The 15,256-nt window shown below is 50.0% G+C and overlaps 1 protein-coding gene across 2 annotated transcripts in view; it reads left to right on the top strand.

Moving 5' to 3' along the window:
* Nucleotides 1-11,202, top strand: part of NOTCH1 (notch receptor 1) — a 42,657-nt gene extending 31,455 nt beyond the window's left edge. The window contains exons 22-34 of one of the 2 annotated variants that reach the window (XM_048325476.1): nucleotides 90-222; nucleotides 668-787; nucleotides 882-994; nucleotides 1,434-2,005; nucleotides 2,713-3,141; nucleotides 3,938-4,086; nucleotides 4,721-4,937; nucleotides 5,267-5,357; nucleotides 5,578-5,743; nucleotides 6,438-6,733; nucleotides 7,048-7,195; nucleotides 7,300-7,397; nucleotides 7,853-11,202. In XM_048325476.1, coding sequence (XP_048181433.1) covers nucleotides 90-222; nucleotides 668-787; nucleotides 882-994; nucleotides 1,434-2,005; nucleotides 2,713-3,141; nucleotides 3,938-4,086; nucleotides 4,721-4,937; nucleotides 5,267-5,357; nucleotides 5,578-5,743; nucleotides 6,438-6,733; nucleotides 7,048-7,195; nucleotides 7,300-7,397; nucleotides 7,853-9,331 — 4,011 coding nt within the window. In that variant the 3' untranslated portion in view covers nucleotides 9,332-11,202. Of the gene's footprint in view, nucleotides 1-89; nucleotides 223-529; nucleotides 788-881; nucleotides 995-1,433; nucleotides 2,006-2,712; nucleotides 3,142-3,937; nucleotides 4,087-4,720; nucleotides 4,938-5,266; nucleotides 5,358-5,577; nucleotides 5,744-6,437; nucleotides 6,734-7,047; nucleotides 7,196-7,299; nucleotides 7,398-7,852 lie in introns of both variants that reach the window. The other variant, XM_048325475.1, reaches the window with a different exon arrangement.
* Nucleotides 11,203-15,256: the final 4,054 nt, after the last annotated feature.

Here is a 15,256-nt window from a genome sequence, read left to right as displayed (position 1 = left end):
AGTTGGAGACTGGGGTGCTGGCTGTGCTCCTGCAGCCATGTGGGAATGGAGGGAACCTCTCTGATATTTCTCCTCTTTCCTCCTTGCAGTGTGTGGCTGGTTATCATGGAGTTAACTGCTCAGAGGAGATCAATGAGTGCTTGTCCCACCCGTGCCAGAATGGAGGAACCTGCATCGATCTCATCAATACGTACAAATGCTCCTGCCCCAGAGGAACTCAAGGTAAATTAATTCCCCAGGCTGGGGCATTACTGGGCTGAGTGCAGATATCCTTGGATTCTGCTCATTAGCTGCTCGGGCTGGCAACAGCAAATGCAGCGGGCGAGGTTTGTGTTTGCTCACGGGCTTAGCCATCAAGGCCACGCGGCCTTGGCCACGTGGTGCCATGTCCCTCCTGCCCGAGAGGTGGCTCAGGCTGCCACTGACGTGGTCAGGCTCAGCCCCTTGGCAGGGAAGGCTCACACAAGGGAGCAGCGGGCCCCCCGATACTGTTTGATGAGCTGTGTGGGTTGTTCCCCCATCTCTCTAGGGGTGCACTGTGAGATCAATGTGGATGACTGCAGCCCTTTCTTTGATCCTGTCACCCTGGGGCCCAAGTGCTTTAACAATGGCAAGTGCAAGGATCGGGTAGGTGGCTACAGCTGCATCTGCCCCCCTGGCTTTGTAGGGGAGCGCTGCGAGGGAGATGTCAACGAGTGCCTGTCCAACCCCTGCGACGCCCGCGGCACCCAGAACTGCGTGCAGCGGGTCAACGACTACAAATGCGAGTGCCGACCTGGCTATGCGGGTGAGCACTGCATCCCCTCTGCTCCCAGCCTGCAGCCCCTCCAGGCATCCCTGCACGCCTTCCTCTGCTCCTCACACGCTCCTCTCCCTCGCAGGCCGTCGTTGTGACACCGTGGTGGATGGCTGCAAAGGCAAACCCTGCAGGAATGGGGGGACCTGTGCTGTTGCCAGCAACACTGGCCGTGGCTTCATCTGCAAGTGCCCCCCGGTAGGTGCCTGCTCCTCTCCAGCTCTGGGCAAGGAATGTTGCATGGGCACAAGGGGTGGTCAAGAGGCCAGTTTAGCCCCCGAGGCTTCCCAAGCTGGGATAGGCATGGATGAGAGGATGCTTTCCTGTGGGTGCATCCATAAATGTGCACCCTCCACGCTTGCAAGGATGCTGGAATAGAGTTAAGGAGAAGATGGCTCAGGCCTGAAGGTAGAACAGGCTGAATGTTATTTGCACCACACAAAGTGGAGCAGGCAGCTATGGAAAAGAGCTCCCTTCACTTTGAGGGGATGCTCTGACAGGCTTTACATTCAAGATTATTCTTGCCCATCGCCAGTTTTAGAGGGTGAGTTTTAGTTTCCCAAAACACACGTGTGTTAACGCTGCCTGTAGGACAGCATCAGCGATTCTGACTCCCTCCTTGCTGTGCCCTCCCCAGGGATTCGTGGGTGCCACCTGCGAGAACGACTCCCGCACCTGTGGGAACCTGCACTGCCTGAACGGTGGCACCTGCATCTCCATCCACAAGAGCTCCAAGTGCATGTGCACGCCGGCCTTCACGGGCCCCGAATGCCAGTACCCAGCCAGCAGCCCCTGCACCTCCAACCCCTGCTACAACGGGGGCACCTGCGAGTTCTTCAGCGACGCCTCGCCCTACTACCGCTGCAACTGCCCCGCCAACTTCAACGGCCTCAACTGCCACATCCTCGACTTCGACTTCCAGGGTGGCATCGGGCAGGACATCATCCCCCCCAAAATCGAGGAGAAGTGCGAGATCGCCGTGTGCGCGGGGTACGCCGGCAACAAGATCTGTGATGGGAAATGCAACAACCACGCCTGCGGCTGGGACGGGGGCGACTGCTCCCTCAACTTCAACGATCCCTGGAAGAACTGCTCCCAGTCTCTGCAGTGCTGGAAGTATTTCAACGATGGCAAGTGTGACTCTCAGTGCAATAATGCTGGCTGCCTCTACGATGGGTTTGACTGCCAGAAATATGAGGGGCAGTGCAAGTAAGTGGCTTCTTTAAAACCTTCTTGTTTTAAAGCCTGTGACCTCTGTGGTGACTCTCTGGTCCTTCTGATTGCATCTGGTAAAACTCCTAGACTCAGGCCTGCTGTTCACTTCCAGCATTCTGTTCTGCTGCCTGTGGGGCTGCAACTCAAGCAACCACATCTCCCTGTGGTCCTTCTGAGTTTATATCCACTTGGAAGCTCTCTGAGCTTGACGCTCTGCAGATGGCTTCCCTGTCCTTGCTTGTATCATTCCATAGAAGTGAATTCTCCAACTCACAGCAGTAACACAGTCAGTTTCAAGGCAAGGAGACCCCAGATGGAAGAGCAGCCAGGAAACATGATGATGTTAACATCCAAGCATTTCCCAAACATTGTCTTTGGCAACAGCAGGAACTTAGTCCCAGATTCCTGGACCAACTCTGGTCTTAGTAACTATTCTGTGTCCCCATGCCTTCTCTGAGTCACAGTAATTTGTCCCTTTTTCTTCTATAATTTAACAGCTGCTCTCTCTCACCTGCAGAGGTGAATGCTGCAGGAAACAGCTGCTTTCTACTTAAACTGGTTTAGTGTCTGTCAGGGTGAAGAATATTTATACAAAAGAGGGATCCCTGTGGACCCACCACTGTTTTTGTCAGCAGATAGGTGTTATTTGCAGTACTTGGTCTCATTCTTTCTTCTGCCTTTCTTCTTCCTCCTCCCTCCAGCCCTCTGTATGACCAGTACTGCAAAGATCACTTCTCGGATGGTCACTGTGACCAGGGTTGCAACAATTTTGAGTGTGAGTGGGATGGTCTGGACTGTGCAAACAACATGCCAGAGAAGCTGGCAGATGGCACGCTGGTGGTGGTGGTCCTCATCACCCCCGAGAACCTGAAGAACAACTCCTTCAACTTCCTGCGGGAGCTGAGCCGTGTCCTGCACACCAACGTGGTCTTCAAGAAGAACCCCAAGGGGGAATATATGATCTTCCCATACTATGGCAATGAGGAGGAACTGAAAAAACATTACATCAAGAGGTCCACAGAGGACTGGTCAGATATGTCCAGTGCTGTCATCAACAAAGTGAAGAGCAGTCTCTACTCCAGGGCTGGCAGGAGGCAGAAGAGGGAGCTCGATCAGATGGACATCAGAGGGTAAGAGGGTTCCATTTTCTCTGAGCAGCACTCTGAGTTTGCTTTCTGTGTTGATAATAGTAACACGCTAGGAAGGGAAGGATGTAGGCCAGATAACTGTATTTAGATGTTGCTTTCTGTGCGAACAGAAACCGGATTTTGCTCTCATGTGGGAAAATGGAGTGATCATTCAGGAATCCCGGGTACAATGCTGCGCCGACTCTCACGATTGAAGGAGTCCTGTGCATTGTTGGGAGCCGGGGCTGGGCTGGGTGGGACCTGGAAGCAGAGGTTGGCCTGACCGACTGTCTGACTTCAGGAAGTCATTAAGTTAAGCCTCATTTTCTCCCTGGGAAATGCTTTCTAGAGCTTTGTTGTAAAACTCAATTACTGCAATCTGTGTTTGGAGATCTTTGGTGTAAACATACCCATCTAACCTGCTCCCTCTCCATGGACTCAATCAAAAACCACCGAAGGCAAAGGAGTTAGAGCAGTGAAAATGATGTGAGAAGATCTGAAGGCTCCCAAGCAGCATTATTTAAGATACTGTAGTGTCTGGGTAATTTTCAAACATTGTGAAACAGAGCCTCCCATCCATTCCTGTAGATAAAGAGCTGGATTTTACTGCATTCACTGAGGCAAATCCAACAGACCATGAGTGCGAGCTGCAGGCTTTGGGCCACAGGGAAGCAAGGAGATGGGTTCCCACCTTCTAATTCCCACTGATGGGGGTTAAAGAGGGCAGGGAGACGGGGCTCACCCGTGTCCTCGGTGTGGTCATCGCTCCCTGTTCCTTATTGACTCTTCTCTCTCACAGATCCATCGTCTACTTGGAAATTGATAACCGCCAGTGCATCCAGTCATCTTCCCAGTGCTTCCAGAGTGCCACCGATGTGGCAGCATTCCTGGGAGCCTTGGCCTCCCTCGGCAACCTGAACATACCCTACAAAATAGAAGCTGTTAAAAGTACGTACAGCTGGTCAGCCGGGGAGGAGAGACAGCCAAAACTTTCCAGCCTTCCTCAAGTTTAGTTATCTGTCAATTGGCTGCATCTGAACACAGTCTGGTTTTAATAACCTCACTTTTTTTTTTTTTTCTCCCTTAAGTCTTTTCTTTAAAAAAATTGGAAACACACTTTATTATTTTTGCTTATTCCAGGTTTTATTTCAAAATCATTATCACTCTAAAAGTTATTAAAAAAAGAAAAGAAAAAGAAAACCCAAGCAGCTCCAATCAATCAGTGACATGCAAGGAGTTGAAGTTTGTATCTTGAAAATCCCCCCTAAATCCTTTTGTCTTAACAGCTCAATGCAAGCGCAATGATTTGAAGTTTGCTAATCCTTTTCCTTAAAGGAGAAAAAAGTGAAGCTGTCTCCTGGTGCAGGCTGCCTTGTGCAGCCGAGAATTTGCCGATAGTTTGCAATTCTGATTAATAGCGTATAAAATGACCTTATTTTGGGGAGGGGGGGTTGGAGGGGGGGGCTGATTTAGATCAGACTTAGGTACCTCTATTAACTAATTTTCCTTCATTTCCACTCTGTCCCTGGTTTGCTATGCAGCTTAATGTCTCAGCATCTCTTTGTGCCCCACTGTTTTGTAGGTGAAACAGCCGAGCCCACGAAGAACTCCCAGCTGTATCCTATGTACGTGGTGGTGGCTGCGCTGGTCTTGCTCGCCTTCATCGGTCTGGGAGTGCTGGTGTCTCGCAAGCGGCGCAGGGAGCATGGGCAGCTTTGGTTCCCAGAGGGCTTCAAAGTGACGGAGTCGAGCAAGAAGAAGCGCCGGGAACCCCTCGGGGAGGATTCTGTTGGACTGAAGTGAGTAATTTGCTTGCTAACCCCATAAACACGGCGCAGCAGGGCTGCTCAGGGCTCTCCTGAGAGAGCCCGTCGGAGTTTTGTTCTCCAGTGCGTCGTATTGGTGTGGCAGGGAGGAGAAAAATCAGGGGTCTTAAAGTTCTGCATGGGGGAAAAAAGCGGTGTTCCATCTTTGTAATCTGTTTGCACTTGGTAAAAAATGAAATGCAGCCTGAGGGGAACCTCCTGGAAATTGGTTGATTCTTCTTTCAGTTTGTGTACGTACATGGACACAGTCCATCACGGTTTCTGCAGAGGAGATAACTTTTTGTATGGCTTTATTTTTAAAGACCCCTCAAAAATGCTTCGGACGGCACGCTGATGGATGACAACCAGAATGAGTGGGGCGATGAGGAGACCTTGGACACCAAGAAGTTCAGGGTAAGCCCTCTGCCACATTCCCTCCCTATGCTGCAGGCAGTCACTCCTGGGTTTGTCACAAAAGGAGCAGAGGGATGCTCAGGGGCCCCTCACTGCTGCTCCCAGCTCCTTTGCAAACCTGCCTGTGACAAGCACACACCTTGGAGCCTCTCAGGGCTTCCCAGACTGGAGCTCAGCCCAAGGTGCTTTTCTGGGAGCTCATTCCCTGCTGTTTCCTCAGTTCGAGGAGCAGGCAATGCTGCCGGACACAGATGACCAGACAGATCACAGGCAGTGGACACAGCAGCACCTGGACGCCGCTGACCTGCGCATTTCCTCCATGGCTCCTACCCCTCCACAGGGGGAAATTGATGCTGACTGCATGGATGTCAACGTCAGAGGGCCAGGTAAGGACCCCTTGCACTTCTGCACTGGCTGTCAGCTCATGTCAAAGCCTCCCTCAGCCCCTGCAGGGAGCAGCCCCATGGCCCTACCTGTCCCTTGTTGGAACAGAGTCACTGCTACAAATTCTGCACCACAGGGTTGCTGTTGTGTGTGATCTAGAGAGAGACTGTCCCATTTTGCTTTCCATGAGAGCTCTTTTGTTCAGTCACTGAGATGGAAATTACAGAAGTACCTATTAAATCATCCAGGTTCTCTCTGCTGCTCCTATATTCCTCTCCTCCCACCCAACTGTACATTTCACACTCTTTTCAGGTCTTTAACAATGGTTAATAGGTTTTTAAATTCTTACAAACACTTGGTCTTCCCCATGTCTGTGGAACTGTGCTCTGAAATAATGAAGGTATTTACCACACTCGGTTTGCTTTGAGCAGCCTTCCTTACAAACTGCACCTTACGTGGTGCATGTGCAAACGAGCAGATGAAATAGGGAAAGCACTGAGTGGCAAGATACCACTAAGGAATTTCAGATCCATATCAGAGGAAGGATATTCGTGTTTGATGTTCAGAACTAGTCAGGAGCTCAGTCTTGGTGCACCCAGGAGAATAAGCATCTATCGCAGACAGAGCGTCTGGCTGAGCCTCCTGCATTACAGAGGGTAAAAAGCCTTTTTTCCCCGGGTTCCCCTGTGCTTTCAGACGGCTTCACCCCCCTCATGATCGCCTCGTGCAGCGGAGGAGGGCTGGAGACCGGCAACAGCGAGGAGGAGGACGATGCTCCCGCCGTCATCTCGGACTTCATCTACCAGGGCGCCAGTCTGCACAACCAGACTGACCGCACCGGCGAGACCGCCCTGCACCTGGCCGCCAGGTACTCCCGCTCGGACGCTGCCAAGCGCCTGCTGGAGGCCAGTGCTGATGCCAACATCCAGGACAACATGGGCCGGACACCCCTGCACGCCGCCGTCTCTGCCGATGCCCAAGGAGTCTTCCAGGTGATTGATGCTTTGGCCGCCAGTTTCGGGGTTTTCGGGGGGAAATAGTGGTGCCACGTGAAGAGCCTTATCACAGGGTCTCCTGCTCACCTGGGCAAGGTGTGGGGTCACAGTGTTAAAAAATGAAGCCCTTGTTGTCTTGGGGCACAGCAAAGCAGCAACCCCACGGCAGCACCCCTGGACTGGGAGCAGAACTGGAGAGATGAACCTTTGGAAAGGGCATTGCAGGTCCTGAGGCCTGGATACCTGGAGTGCCTTGCTGTCTGCCCTTCCTAACGTTTGTGTTCCCTCTGCTTTGGCCCTTCTCGTGGCAGATCCTGATTAGGAACAGGGCAACAGACCTGGATGCCCGAATGCATGACGGGACCACTCCCCTGATCCTGGCCGCTCGCTTGGCTGTGGAGGGGATGCTGGATGACCTCATCAACTGCCACGCTGACGTCAACGCCGTGGATGATTTAGGTACTGAGGCAGCTAAAACAGCCCAGACATGGGACAAAAGGGATGCTTGCTGCTTATCTTAGCACTCACCGATGTGTGTTGTATTTCATGGTTTTCCTCTCCAGGCAAGTCAGCCCTGCACTGGGCAGCTGCTGTGAATAACGTGGAAGCTGCAATGGTCCTCCTGAAGAATGGTGCCAATAAGGACATGCAGAATAATAAGGTAATATCTCCTAGGCTGAAATATGCAAGGGAAGAACCATTATGGGAGTCTGTTAAAGAGTAATTTCTGGCTAAAATACAAATGCCTGGCACTGAGTCTGATTTGATTGTTCTGCTGTGAATGAAGTTGTTGGATTTAGCTCAAAGGAGCACTGTGGGATTTGGCTGCAGGGGTGATGTTGAGGGGCTGTGCAGTGCTTGGTGGGCAGTTTGGTACAGTGTCTTTGTGGCCACCTCCAGCATTTTCTGGGTCACTTGGGGGTTCCTGGTTTGATATCAGTACAAGGAGATGACTCAGCAGGGTAGGAAAAAGCAGGAGCAAACCCTCACCAGAGGAGAGATGAGGACAGACCATCTCTGCCACCCAACAACATGAAGTTGGGCATGGAGCTCAGGGCAGTGCTAGCCAGGAGAATCCATGAACTCAACCTTAACCAAACATTGCTGGCTTTCCAGGAGGAGACTCCACTGTTCCTGGCAGCCAGAGAAGGGAGCTACGAAACCGCCAAGGTCCTGCTGGACCATTTTGCCAACCGGGACATCACGGACCACATGGACCGCCTGCCGCGGGACATCGCCCAGGAGCGCATGCACCACGACATCGTCCGGCTGCTGGACGAGTACAACCTGGTGCGGAGCCCTCCCCTGCACAACGGCCCCCTGGGGGCACCCACCCTGTCCCCCCCGCTCTGCTCCCCCAACAGCTACATCGGCAACCTCAAACCCGCCGTGCAGGGCAAGAAGGCCAGGAAGCCGAGCACCAAGGGGCTGAGCTGCAATGGCAAGGATGCCAAAGACCTCAAAGCCCGGAGGAAAAAGTCCCAAGATGGAAAAGGGTGTCTGCTTGACAACTCCAGCGTGTTGTCTCCAGTGGACTCCCTGGAGTCGCCCCACGGGTACCTCTCAGACGTGGCCTCTCCCCCACTGATGACCTCTCCGTTCCAGCAGTCCCCTTCCATGCCTCTGAACCACCTGCCAGGCATGCCCGATGCCCACCTGAGCATCAACCACCTCAACATGGCGGGCAAGCAGGATATGGCCATGGGCAACTCCAGCAGGATGGGCTTCGATTCGGTGCCGCCGCGCCTGTCCCACCTGCCGGTGTCCAGCCCCAGCACGGTGATGAGCAGTGGCCCCATGAGCTTCTCGGTGGGCGGCGGGGCCGGGCTGAACGGGCAGTGTGACTGGCTCAGCAGGCTGCAGAACGGGATGGTGCAGAGCCAGTACAACCCCCTGCGAGGCAACCTGCAGCCCGGGGCGCACCAGCAGCCCCAGAACCTGCAGCACGGCATGATGACCTCCCTGCACAACGGGCTGCCCACCACCAGCTTGTCGCAGATGATGAGCTACCAGGCCATGCCCAGCACCCGGCTGGCGTCCCAGCCCCACCTGATGCAGAGCCAGCAGCTCCAGCAGATGCAGCAGCAGCAGCAGCTCCAGCAGCCCAACCTGCAGCCGCAGCAGCAGCAGCCGCAGCAGCCCCAGCAGCCGCCGCCGCAGCCGCAGCAGCAGCAGCAGCACCACAACCCCGGCTCCAATGGGAGCGGCCACATGGGCCAGAATTTCCTCGGTACGGAGCTGAGCCAGCCCGACCTGCAGCCGGTGAGCAGCAGCGCCATGGCCGTGCACACCATCCTGCCGCAGGATTCCCAGCTGCTGCCCACCTCCCTGCCGTCCTCCCTCGCCCAGCCCATGACCACCACGCAGTTCCTGACCCCACCTTCCCAGCACAGTTATTCCTCCCCCTTGGACAACACCCCCAGCCACCAGCTCCAGGTGCCCGACCACCCTTTCCTCACGCCGTCTCCGGAGTCGCCGGACCAGTGGTCCAGCTCCTCTCCTCACTCCAACGTGTCCGACTGGTCCGAGGGCATCTCCAGCCCTCCCACGAGTATGCAGTCACAGATGGGACACATCCCCGAGGCCTTCAAGTGAAGGAAGGTGTTTTAGAGACTCTCACTGGGAGCCAGAAGCTCGAGGGAGATCTGTTTTTTTTAAAAGTACACTGGATGCTTTTATTAAAGGATCCTTTTTAAATATGTTTTTATAAAAAAGAAAAAAGAAAAGAAAAAGACAAATTAATTCCTTTTTTTTTTTTTTTTTTTTTTTTAGTATTTATTTATGTACTTTTTATTTTACATGAAAACACTGCCTTTTTATTTATATGTTCTATTGTTAAGAACTCAATGTGGGACACCAGTTGTGTTTGGAGAAATCAACAAATTAGGTTTTTATAGGACGTTCTCTTTTGTTTGGGGGGGTTCATTGTGTTTGATTTGAGAGGAAATGTTTATGTAAAGCTATAAGCGACGATTTGTGATTCTGAAATGCCATTAATTTATTTTTTTTCTCTTTCAACTCAGAAAGAGAGGTGAGAAAGAAGAGGGGAAGGAAAAATTGACTAAAAATACCACTCCTTAAGGGGAAAAAAATTAAGTATAGACAAATTTTTTTAATGTACTTTAAAATGTTTCCTTTGCTATTATATGAGAGGACATTTTATGGTACCATTCACGAATCTTTGTTTAAATTTCAGTATTATATAGTTGTACATTTGCCTTGATAATAGAAATTTTTGTTCTCTCTTGTTTTTATATATATAAAAATATATATATTTAAATGATTTTTATGATCTTAAAAAAAAAAAAAAAGAAAGAAAATCAGGATTATAGACCTCTAAGAACAGTTTCTAAGCTAAAAAAACCCAACTACAAAACATGAATACTGTCCCCCATCAAAAAGAAGTATATTTGCCAAACTTCCAAGAGAGCAAGCCCATAACTATGGAGTATATACACAAAGGAGACTTAATTTTACTTTGAATATCTTTACTGTTTTTTTTAATTCTGTTTTGTTTTCGTGTTTGCCTTTGAGTAACTGTTTAAGAAATAAATGCCAATATAAACTTTGTAAACCACATCCTTATTTTAAGGATGGCCTGCCTATTTTTAAAAGAAGGTGTGTCTGGTGGTGCAGACACCCTGAGTGAGATTACAAAGCATTATCACACTGCCACCCCCACGTGCTCGCCCGGCCCCAGCTCCTCTGGCAGAGCCCTCACTGGGTGCCCAGTGGGATGTGCTGCTGGTTTTGGTGGGAGGCTGGACTGGCCAAACTGGAGGGCGAAGGGCCAGCACAGCTGTGCTGTGAGACGTTAACATTTTGTTCTGTGACGTTAGCCTGGAGTGATGCATCTTTTTTTACACTGATGTGCACTCTTTCTGTGTATCATGTAAAATACAGTATAAGCCTGTGGCAGATTTAATGTTTGTAAATATCTTTTTTGTTTGTTTGTTTGTTTTCAAGAAAAGGTGGATTTTGTTTCAAAAATCTAAATGAGCGAGTCTTAAATATATCATAAATATATCACCTTATAGAGGTGTTGGAATATCACTCACTCGGGTGCAAAAGCAAGCAGACACCCTAAGACTAGATAATGTGTATGGGACAGGCAGATAGAGAGCAGTTAATCAAGAAAACCTAAGAAAAGGGTTCCTTTTCCTCATTCCTTTCTATTAGAACACCAAATAAAATGGATATTTCTCAAGGCACAGCGCCTTGCTGAGCACTCATCTTAGTTAACATTTCAGACCATTGTTATCGTGACACGCCTAATATGAGTGATAAAAACATCACGTGGTGTTGAATCTTCCTATGTTTTATAAACTAGAGTGTAGTTTAAGAAAAGATATCTTCTGTAATAAAGTTATGTACATGCAAAGTTGTAGTTTGCAAAAATGATGTATTTTTTTTGGTTAACTGATTTGCAATAAATGATGCTTCTGGGCATCTAGATTTTACTAAAACTGGAACTTGGTGTTTTTCTTATGGGTCAGTTGAATTCTGGATTTGACACCTGCCGTCTTTCAGGGCTGCTTCTTGCACACAGGGCTGGAGCTTCCCCAGCATCTTGTTCTCTGTGTAAAAACTCAGAGAAGAGCTTTGGACAATGAAAATTTCTCTTTAATTTCTGCTAAACTCACTGACTTGAGACACCTGAGCCAGGCAGGAGGAGCTCTGCCCAGGTAGCTCTTTACCTGCTGTGGGTGCTCTGATATCCTCAGGCCATCGGGTCAAGATCTAAATGGAAAAATTGTTTTAAAGAATGTCCCTCGCATCTTCAAAAAAAACAGGAACAGCAGCACCAGAGGGACAGTTTTACTTGTGTCACTCCACCATCCAGAAATGTTTGCTGTCCTTGCTGTACAATTAAATTACCGTAAAGATTTTTAAGGTAATTTAATTTAATTTAATTTCACTGAATTCTTTCTCTACCCCACAGGGACTCTGTAGTGCAAATGCAGCTGCAAAGTCCCCAAATAACTGGATATAAATAGCGGAGCCATTGACCTCCTCCCAAATCACATAAGCCTGGAATGCTGGTATTTTCCACTCCGTGGCTGAGGAGGGAGAGAGGTTGTGTGTGCACGGGGCTGGGATCCAGCCCCAGACAGATCCAGGGCCACCAAACACTTGCTGTACGACTGGTCAGCAACTGGTGCCATGACAGTGGCGTTTTATGTGCCACCCACAGCAGCAAAACTCACCTTCAGAGGTCAGGGAGGTGACATTGCAGGAAAGGGAACATCAACCCCCATGGAAAGGGGTATTTTAGCAGAGAACAAACCCCTCCTCCCCCTGTAAAATGTGTCACCAGCGAGGATCTCAACACCCAGAGGGACATGCTGGAGATGGGCTTCCCAGGATGTGTCTTCCCCCTGCCTGTGTCTGCTGCATCCCATCTGGGGTGCACTAAATGGAGTGTGTCTGCCTCCAGCGTGACTCACACATGAGCTGCTCATGAATCCCACACAGCCCAGCCTTCCAGGCTTCTCCCACACATTCCCATCCCAGCACAAGCCCAGCACGGCTCCAGTGCTGCCAGTGGGGCTGGCAGAGGCTCATCCCAAAGCGAGGAGACATTAAAAGATCCTCTCCTGCCCGGTCCAGTGTACTACAGCCAAGTCACTCATGGGCAAGGCGGAAATTTGGCCTGGAATAGATTAAAAAAAGGGTTTACGAGGACATGGAAAACAACGTGACATTGCAAGAGGCAACACATGTGGCTCGTTTAACAAGAGGGGCTGCAAAGCATGGGATTTTCCATGAGGAATGGGCAGAGGGACAGGACAAGGAAAGGGGGGGTTAAATACCATGGAAAGAAGCAAACTAAGAGATATTAATTAATTGGCCACAAGGTCATTTGAACTAGAAGTCAGTTAAGGTTTTCTAAGTAGCAGAGGAGTAAGGATGCAAAAATTTAGGTTTTAAGTGTTTAGCCCCAAGTGATTTATGTTTATGAGGCATCCGGTGACCAACAAACTCGTGGGTACATGAGATGATTGTCGTGTCACAGATCCAGCTGGGATTGAGGCAAAGTTAAATAAGAGACAAGAGAAATTACCCTAGTTTCAAACTCTTCTTTCACACTTAAGGCTTTCCCACCAACTCCCTGTCCAGAAGGATTTGTCTTCCCACACCAACCAACCCACGTTGTCCCACCACAAGCTCATCTTCACCTCATGTGGGTAAAGGAATTTTTGGGAGCTGAATTTCAAGCTCTCCCACCACCAGAGGATGCTGAGGACTGAATAGATGATGGCAAGCACTGTTTTAGCATTCCAGGTGAAAAAGGCTGAGAAGCACTAAAATCACATCCCACGCCGAGGGAAGGGTTCAGGAGTGTTTGCGTGAAACAAGATTAGCTACTGCCATGGCAGGTATGTTGGTGCTCTGAGGAATCCCTGCACCTGAACTATTTGTTTACATGCTGGAGGGCTTGTTTTTTTTGGTTTTTTTTTCACTCTTTGTTTTCATTATTCCTGCTCAATTAGATGGGACATTTAGAAACTGCTACTCTGTATTGCTTCTCCCTCCGGGCTGTTGGTGTTTGCTCAGAAAGTTGCTCGCAGCTGCTCCAGCCCTGACTGAGGAATTGTTGCTGCAGCTGAAATCAGCCCCTGAAGAATGTACAAAAGGAGCCAAATTCATCTCGGGTTTAGCCTCGCTCAAAGCACACAGGGTTAATGTGGCTGGGGTAGTCTGAATAATCACAGCAACTGAATGAGTAAATAAATAAAACTCGGCTTGTCCAGTTGGCCAACAAGATGCCAAATACGGGTAAGGGATACAGAAAATCTCTCTTAGCCATTTTCCCTGTTTCTAAACTCAAAGAATGATCCTTTTCATAGCACCCTCGCGGGGTAAGGTTGTGTTTCTGGTTGTGTGCAACCTGAAGACTGAATAAATGACCAGAAAAAGGTCAGTATGGTTTGTCTTGTGTCCCAGGTGAGCTGAGGAAGAGAGAAGCTGTGGCTGCCCCATCCCTGAGTGTCCAAGGCCAGGTTGGACAGGGCTTGGAGCAACCTGGGATAGTGGAAGGTGTTGCTGCCCATGGCAGAGGGTCAGAATTCGATGATTTTTAAGGTCCCTTCCAAACCAAACCATTCTGTGATTCTATGAAGGAGGAGAGGACACGGGCTGTCCTCACTGGCAAAGGTTTTCACTTATAATGGGTCCCTCAAGTCCAGAGCTACCGCTGAGCCCAGCAAATCAGCTAGAAAACTTCAGGGTAAAAAGGGATTGAATGCTTTAATGTGGCAATTCTTTTTAATTACTTATTTGTCAGAACAGCAAAGGTGAGATCCCATTGTTGGTGTTTGCATTGTGTACCCGTGTATGAGAGGGTTAAATAAACATAAATATCTAACTGTAGATACAGATGTGAGCTATTGATGGTATTTAGCACACAAAAAGCCAATCAGGCTAATTAAAACCATGTTTCCTCAGATTACACCTGTTGGGGGAAATACCAAGGGAGAACCAGGGCTTTATCTGCAACTCATGCCTGCGCAGGGAAATTGTATTTGACAAGCTGGTTTATAAGAATGTTCCTACAAAAGAGGGAGATGAAAGGCACTTAAAAATCACAGCGCTGCCTCTGGTTCCCACACCAGCATCAAAGTGCTGCTTCCCCTGCTTGGACGGGGGCTTTGAGGATATTCCCCTGCTTTAATGATCAAGCGTGCAGGAACAGCTCTTGCACCGATAATGACCCTTGATTAAGATGTTTGTTTAGGTCGTTGTATTTTCCTCTCCAAGGCTTGTTGTTGGGTGCAGGGTGTGACAGTATCAGCACGGGGGCCGCGCTGGTGGGTGACAGACATTCTTCTGCTGCTGGCTTAAAAAGCTTCGTGTTTGTGTAACATAGAGCCGCACCTCAGAGAGACACGAAGCTGATGAAGGGTCTGGAGCACCAGGAGTGGCTGAAGGAGCTGGGGGGGCTCAGCCCTGGAGGGAAGGAGGCTCAGGAGGGATCTTCTCCTTCTTCCCATCTCCCTGACAGGAGGATGGACACAGGTGAGGTTCAGGCTGTGCTCCCAGGGAGCAAGGGACAGGATGAGAGGAAACGGCCTCGAGTTGTGCCAGGGGAGGTTTAGATTGGCTATCTGGGAGAAGTTCATCGCGAAAAGGGTGGTTAAGCGTTGGAGCAGTGCTGGAATCACCATCCCTGGAGCGGTCAAAGGGCCACGTGGAGGTGGCACTTGGGGACGGGGTTTAGTGGTGAACACGGTACTCGGTGACCTTAGAGGGCTTTTTCAGACTTAAGGATTCTGGGATTCGTTTCTGATCATGATACTTTTGGACACGTGCACCGCAGCCTCCTCTAGTTAATGTACCTTTACTAATTAAGCCCCCAGGGACGTGCAGGACAGGACCTCGCTTTGCAGCGAGTCACAGCTTGTCTCTGTGAGGCAGAATCTCATTTCCTTCTTTGTCTAGCATCACGAATTTCTCAGTTCCAGCAGCCCGAGGGAGCCCCTGACCCGCCCCGCGATGGGCAGCGGCTCCCCCGGGACC

This window comes from Corvus hawaiiensis, chromosome 21 (genome assembly GCF_020740725.1).
Source record: "Corvus hawaiiensis isolate bCorHaw1 chromosome 21, bCorHaw1.pri.cur, whole genome shotgun sequence".
Classification (NCBI taxonomy): domain Eukaryota; kingdom Metazoa; phylum Chordata; class Aves; order Passeriformes; family Corvidae; genus Corvus; species Corvus hawaiiensis.
Note: the sequence above shows the minus strand (reverse complement) of the source record. Positions and strands in the feature narration are given on the sequence as shown.